The sequence below is a fragment of the Haliotis rubra genome, unplaced genomic scaffold, assembly GCF_003918875.1.
Source record: "Haliotis rubra isolate DU_JTF1 unplaced genomic scaffold, ASM391887v1 Scf1627, whole genome shotgun sequence".
NCBI lineage: Eukaryota > Metazoa > Mollusca > Gastropoda > Lepetellida > Haliotidae > Haliotis > Haliotis rubra.
The window spans coordinates 103,322-111,438 of NW_025765589.1; the positions used below are offsets into that span (position 1 = coordinate 103,322).

General features: G+C 41.3%; 1 protein-coding gene across 2 annotated transcripts in view; it reads right to left on the reverse strand.

The window, feature by feature from the left end:
- Window positions 1-7,884, reverse strand: part of LOC124271708 — an 86,869-nt gene extending 78,985 nt beyond the window's left edge. For both annotated transcript variants that reach the window (XM_046706874.1, XM_046706868.1), the window contains exon 1: window positions 7,790-7,884. In XM_046706874.1, coding sequence (XP_046562830.1) covers window positions 7,790-7,855 — 66 coding nt within the window. In that variant the 5' untranslated portion in view covers window positions 7,856-7,884. The remainder of the gene's footprint in view (window positions 1-7,789) is intronic.
- Between the last annotated feature and the right edge of the window lie 233 nt (window positions 7,885-8,117).

The window sequence follows — 8,117 nt, forward strand, 5'->3', positions numbered from 1 at the left end:
ATCCCTTTAGTCGACTCTTTCGACAACCATGGGTTACTGAAGATCGATTCTAACCCGGATCTTCACGGGTCGGAGGATATGATCCGAACTTCGTACATGGTTTTCCTACCAACCTCACTTGATACGTCAAAGGTAGTTTCATATGTCAAAGGTAGTTTCATATGTCAAAGGTAGTTTCATATGTCAAAGGTAGTTTCATATGTCAAAGGTAGTTTCATACGTCAAAGGTAGTTTCATACGTCAAAGGTAGTTTCATATGTCAAAGGTAGTTTCATACGTCAAAGGTAGTTTCATACGTGTCACGTCAAAGGTAGTTTCATATGTCAAAGGGTAGTTTCAAAGGTATATACGTCAAAGGTAGTTTCAATATGTCAAAGATAGCGCATTATGCCCGCCATGTGTTGATACGTCCTTCATACGTAACGTGGTTTCATATTTAAACGAACGTCAAAGGTAGTTTTCATATGTCATAACGAACTATGTCAATGGTAGTTTCATAACGAAGGAAGTTTTGTCAAAGGCGCTGTTCAGTTTCATGTTAGTTTTATGTCACAATTAGTCGCCCTCGTCAAAGGTAGTTCATGTTATTCAACCGTAGTCAAATATCCATCCATATATGTCAATGCAATGCGCATTTGTATTTTTAACGAAGCGCTTATAACGAACTAATGGATATCCAGCTCGCTGTTTCATGCTGCTCAAAGGCGCGCCCCTCGTTATAGTTTGTTTATAACCGTAGTATATCCTCGTTCATTTGTATAGATGCCGATATCAAGCTCAACGCTGCTCAAAGGCGTAGGTTTTCCCTCGTTCACTGGATGTCAATCTCAACTCCCTGGGGAGCGTACAACTCTTGCAGCAACTAGGCGCACCGAGTTACTGTGGCATTCCCATACTTACGAGGTACCCATTCACAACTGGGTGGACTGGGACACATAGTCACAGTACTTTGTCCAAGTTTTACTGCACATTGCTGTACCCGCAACTAGGTGTATGTACGTATTCATGTGGCCACCATCTGGTCATATACCAACGGACTCGTGGGTTCTTTTAAGTGCACAGGGTTGTGTACTGTACACTAGGGGATGTGACAACACTGAAAGAGTCTGCACACAAAGTTGACTCCAAAGTTTTTACTATCCTTATGGAAACGGGGCAGCCTTCCACACGACCAACCATGTTATGGGATAGTCATGATGGGGTCAACATGCATACATTTTCAGATCAGAGTGGGGCGGTGGGGTAGCTTAGTGGTTAAAGCGTTCGCTCGTCACGCCGAAGACCCGGGTTCGATTCCCCACATGGGTACAATGTGTGAAGCCCATTTCTGGTGTCCCCCGCCGTGATAGTGCTGGAATATTTCTAAAGGCGGCGTAAAACTAAACTCACTCACTCAGATCAGAGTGATTAAACGAACTATGATATAAATACGATATAACGAACTACGGTTGAAACGAACTAACATGAGTGACCGATTCTAACCTAGATATTCTCCAAGGCGTGCAGTTACTACGATTATAAAGAACTCCATGGGAGCTCTAATTCTAGTTCGCTACAACCGTACTTGGCTGCAGCCCTTGGGAGAATATCAAGGTCAGAAGACGTTGTTCTGTATGGCGGGCACATCTGGGTTGGGTTGTAATTGGGTGGTAATGCTATCTAGTCCTGCCGACCCGGAAGGTGATCAGCTGTCAGCTGTGATCAGGACCTTGGAGAAGTAGCATTGCATTTCAGTTCTCTCTCTGATCTCATTTGTTCTCAAGTCGAATTCGCGATGACTGACTTTGCCAACAGCGTGAAGGATGAAATAGGTGATTATGTAGTTTGTTGGTTTGCTGTTTTGCGCCACACTCAGCAATATTCCAGCAATATATGGCGGCGGTCTGTAAATAATCGAGTCTGGACCGGACAATCTAATGATCTCATCTGTGCAATTGAGGTACGATGACATGTGTCAACCATTTCAGCGAGCATGACCACCCGATCCCGTTACTCAGCGTGAGTCGCCTTTTACGACAAGCGTGAGTTGCTGAAGACCAATTCTAACCCGGATCTTCACGGGTTGGGTGATATTGTAAAGTACAACATGGAGACACTATGCATTGCTGAAAACAGCCTACGTCTGTATCTTTTTCACAGCCAAATCACTAAGCACGATGTATCTTTGTCGACCAGTATTCATATTAATTTTGTTTTTATCATAAAAACCATCATTTTCCAACAGGGAATCAACAAATATCATTCGATGTTATATTGAGATACGATGGATCGATGTGTCAAGATCAGATCACTCACAACTGCTCATTCTCGCCACTCATATGTCATCATTAAATAGAACGTAGGACATTTAATGTATTTAATTCAGTTAGGCATGCCTAAAGCTATAGCATATATAGATATACATAAAGTTCATGTGTACCTTGATACCATAGTTACTTCAATAACCTTCGCGATTATACAGTAATGATCCTGATGATTGAGTGAGGTTTTAAGCAGTATTTCAGCAATATCTCGGCGGGTGACACCAGAAATGGGCTTCACGCATTGAATCCGTGTGGGGAATCGAACCCGGGTCCTCGGCGTGCCGAGCGAACGCTTTAACAACTAAGGCTACCCAACCGCCCCGGATCCTGATGAACACAGAAGGTATAGTAAAAATATGTACTACTTGAAAATGACAAAAATACGGTAGTGGCATTAAAGCGTTTATGAACACACGAATGAGTGAGTGATTTGGGTTTGATGCCGCTTCTAACAATAGTCTAGTTGTATGAGTCAGCTCAGTGCGGGGGTAAAGCATCCCATGATACAGCTCTCAGGAGTTAACCACTACGACGAAACCAACTGTGGTGCTGAGTACCCTGGACACGTGGGCGAAACGAAATTTGAGCCACCATCTCAGGCTTCTGGTGTTCCTAAGGGACGCAACCCTGCAAACCGTATTGTGGCTTCTTAGGCTTAGTACGTACGTAAAGAACACTAAAAGTAATCTTTACGAACAACCAAACTTGACATATCGTTACGAGTAGCAATACTAAGCTTCATGTTACTGTTTTTATCGGGTGGTCAGGCGCGCTGACTTTATTGACACATGGATGTGTTATTTAAACGTCCCTCTATGCACAGTTACAGCTATGCGAAAACTATGGGTAATTAAACAGTCGAGTTTGGTCCAGACAATCTAGTGACTGATATATTCAGCAATGGTTGACACGGTCAGATAATGCGGTGAACTCACCGACTCTAGTTAACCATACATTTTGATAATTCAAACCCCGCGCTCCGATTGAAGTTACTGAAGAAATATTTAACCCGAAATTCCAATAATTATGATAAGAATGGAATTATGTCATTACGAAATGATGTCTCTACTTACTATGGGAGTGAGTTTAGTTTTACGCCACTTTTAGCAATATTTCAGCAGAATTACTCGTGGGATACCAAAAGTTACATTCATTTGTTGTATCCATGTGGGGAATCGAACCCAGGCCTTCATCCTGACTACTATTCACTATGTGCACAGGAGTGAGTGAGTGAGTTTAGTGTTACGCTTCTTTTAGCAATATGTCAGCAATATCACGGCGGGCACACTGGAAATGGGCTTCACACATTGAACCCATGTGGGGAATCGAACCCGTGTCCTCGGCGTGATGAGCGATCGTTTTCAGAACTAGGCCACCCCACTGTCAGTGTACACAGCAACTCCAACGTAAGTCTAAGTGTTACCTGACCTATGTAATGTCTCCCGTACTACCGCATGTACCTGTGAAATCATTGCTTTCCTTGTCGAGCTGATTTCATCTCTTTGATATAAGTGACGTCAACACGCGTGCGTGTCTCGTTGCACACGCGTGTGACACGGGACTTAAACGCGTTACACACCCGTTGCACACTCGTGTCACATGCGTGTTACACGCGTTCTTAGCGCGATAAGGGGAATGAACTTTTAGGTAGTAATGTATGATTCATTCACGTTAACTGGTTATAGTCTCCTTACATTGTCTTTGATCAAATATTCTGGTACTGCAATGGAATCTACGGGGAAATAAACATATCAAAATTTTTTTTGAATATTAAAAGAAAAGAAAAATTCAAAATATATTTAACTTCGAATGGTTAAGTTATTAACTTAAATAATTGAGTGTATTTAGAACTCAGGACATGAATAATAATTACATTCTACTTGAATTAGCTTTGCTTCGTAACTTGAGCCTTAAACAACTCTGTTGACATTTCAAATGGTTTTCAGTAACATACCTCAGAGGCACAACGTTTATATTGAGCACAAATGACATCTTCAGTCAATTGAATAGATATTATTGAGTGGGTGGATGAGTTTAGTTTTACGCCGCAATATTCCTACAATATTCCTGCAATGTCATGGCGGGGGACAGCAGAATTGGGCTTCACACTTAGTGTTAGGCGTGACGAACGAGCGCTATAACCAGTGGGCTACCAAACCGCCCCTCACCCACTGTGACTTAAAACGCTTGACTACCCCATCAACCCTACATGGTTATTAAATTAAACCAAAATAACTCCCTCGAACTTTGTACGTTATATTCGAGTGGCCTTCCTGGTATCACATTGGCTGACTCTGCAGCTTCATCTTCTTCCAGCAGCTATACCGACACAAACATCGCAGTTATGAACCCCGTTTACCTTATTTCATGAAATATTATTTTTATACGCTCTTGCTGTTGATCACTGGATTGTCTGGTCCAGAATCGTTTTTTTACAGACCACCACCATATAGCTGGAATATGGGCCGCGGTGGGCGAGCTGGCTAAGGCGCCAGTCTAGTGATCCAGCGAGGTTGAGGTGTCGGGATCGAGCCCACCTGTGACCGGGTGTAAAAACCTTGGAGTCAACTTTGTGTGTAGACTCTTTCAGCGTTGTCACAACCCCTAGTGTACAGTACACAACCCTGTGCACTTAAAAGAACCCACGAATCCGTTGGTATTTGACCAGATGGTGGCCACATGAATACGTGCAAACACCTAGTTGCGGGTACAGCAACGTGCAGTGAACATGGACAAAGTACTGTGACTATGTGTCCCAGTCCACCCAACTGTGAATGGGTACCTCGTTAGGATGAGAAAGCCACAATAACTCGGTGCGCCGAGTGGCTGCAAGAGTTGTATACTCCCCAGGGAGTTGAGATTGATAATGCGATGTGCCGTTGAGATTGACATCCAATGATACGAGGCAAAAAATACCAGCGCCTTGAGCATGCACTCGTGCGTGGATATGTGCGCTATAAAAATATCCTATAATAATAAATAATAAATATTGCTGAGCGCGGCGTTAAACAACAAACCAATTAACCAACCAATATATTTTGTAAACAAATGTTTCCGCAGCAAAGAGGGTATACTGACGTACATGAGATCGCCCACACCTGGTGGTTTGGGACCGTGTTGGCGTCTTTGGATCACGTACACAATGCTTGTTACTTGTAAATCACATTCACACACGTTTAAAAATATTTACGACGTTCGTTGTTTTTGAATATAATCCCAAAGGTGTATATTTCTTGTATATTTTAGTTTACACCATTGATACATTTATAGAGTAGTTTTTCTAATTTGTCTTTGTTTTCCCGCCTTCTGTCGTTGATTTAGGTTAGAGACAAAAACACACACACAATACGGATGGCTTCATACAAGTTTCAACGGTGCTCACACGAATGACCTTGCATTTAGAAGGGAAATGTATGGCCATGTTGTAAATGTAAGTTCATTTTATATAATTCCGTTTCACATTTACACAATACGATAATGTTGGTTTATAACGAACACAAATGTTCGGATGTAACGAACGTTTTGTAGGTCCTTGTCACTTGCAGAATATTTTAGTAGAAATGTGCATAACGAACTACGGTTATTGCGAACAAATTTAGTTATAATCGTTGTTTACTGTCATACATGTTTACATACTTCCCTTCTCGATGGTTGCAATAAAAATGTAGACATGATAATTTTAAATTTTCAGTCGTTTGAATACAGTACTTCATCTCGGAATGCATATTTAAGAGGGCAATTTGTACTTAATTATCTTAAATACCATGATATGTTGAACTTTGAAGACTGTTATACATCCAGTTTCAGCTAGCAGATGGTGCTTATCATACACATTCTGCTAACAATCGTAAAAGATCGTAGGCGTTATAGATAATTTATACACTGGATGACTATACACAATGATGCCATACACATCTGTTTTAATCGACTGTACAATCGTCTCTGCTTTTCGCAGATATTTCCTATGAATGTGCAAAGGGTTTTGTCTCATCAATTTAAGATAGGTAGGTTAATAGGGCCTGTACGTCTCGCGAGGCGCTACTTCCGGTACTAAGCTGGTTCCCGGCTCCCTTTGCGCGAGCAGTTCTGGTTCCAAATTGCGCGACCGCAAAATATGACTTTACTAGACCGGTCCAAGTGTAGAACCATGTTTGGCTGTCACAGCTGTTGACAGTAGTAATAGTTGACTAATGTGGGAATGGTTAGATCGAGAATTTGTTATTCCTGCTAGGATTATCGGTTCCTTACTGTCAGCTGACAACCATGAGACCATTGGAAAAGGTATGAAACGTTGTTTGTCACCGGAAGTACTATTTACACCGTGACCTATTTACAGGACCTATTGGTAGCCGGGTAAATATAGCATCCGTGTCCCGATCTGAACCCTTATAACTGTGTCAAACATAAGTGTATCAATGTATAAATTCATTGTATCTATCAATTCCCGACCAGGGATACGATAACAAGTATCAACAAGCTAGCCTGACCACCCGTTCTCGTTAGTAGCCTCTCACGATAAGCATGGGTTGCTTAAGACCCAGATCTTCACTCACAGAATCAGTCACTGATTAAACAAAATACAGTTGCATTAAAAAATTTCATCTGATATAATGGTTGCAATGTAGGTCAGGTGAGTGGAGTTGAGTTCAGGTTTCATGTCGCCATATAGGACCAAGTCCATCATTTTTACAAATTCACACTCACAAGCCATATTGTATTTTATGCGCAAACTGAGATCTTTTAACATTAGCAAAAAGGTGCTGCTGCTGTTAATCGTCGTTTTGTTGAAAGTATTTTCACCTTTTCAATTCAATGCAGGTATGGCTCTCTTAACATCAAAAGCAAATCTTAGCTTAACCAGAGACCATATCATAGGTCTATTATATGGTCTCTGGCTTAACCAACCCATTTTAATTATAAGTACAATCTCTGGGGTGTCTGTTTCGGATTTACCTTCTCGCTTATATTCCCGTGTTCTTAACCTCTCTGAGAGAATTTTATCTCATTATAGCAACGTTGTATTTTCTGAATGTAATCTTTTACCTTCACACCGCCGATACTACATATGCCCCGTTTCAAAACAAAAAGAGTTCAAAATTCTTTTATTCCAGCAAGTATTCGCCTTTTAAATGACCGTTAACTTTGTTTATCTATTGTGGTATTTTGTGCTTCCTTACCCTCTATGTCATTTTAAATATTTAAGAATGTCATCAGTTAATAATTTAAAAAAGAATTCACCTAGGGGTGATAAAGTATTATCATTGTTATGTACACACTCCAACATCACAATTTAAGGACAGAGAATCCTTACAACACTATACAGATACCTAGCTCATCTGAAAGTACAGATACATAGATTTCGATATAGTTCAAGCAGAATATAGCAGTATATCCACCCCTTTGGCCTCAGCTACCTGATCAGATGACGTGCTGTGACAAAAACGAAATGCTGTTATTTATGATAGTAAACATTCATTCTTCATTACCTTTCCGTCACAGGTTAATCCAATGGGGCAAACAGTGTTTCCCATTTGTATCCATCCCAGCAGCATGATTAGTTGCGTCCTCGTCGTGCAGTAGATGTAGCATGCAGTGTGTGCAGCAGGACCGTGAAATGAGCTGGTGTGACGGCAATATATCGAACGGCGACGACACAGCTGTGATTTCGGTTTTGTTACGGAAACAAACAAACTGAATCTATTGTTGCATCATCTCTGCAATACTTGCGCAGTGTTGGCCTATCTCGGTTGGAAGATTTCTTTGTTGTTCAACGCCAAAATAAGCAATACCCCAGGCTATGTGACGTCGGTTTGT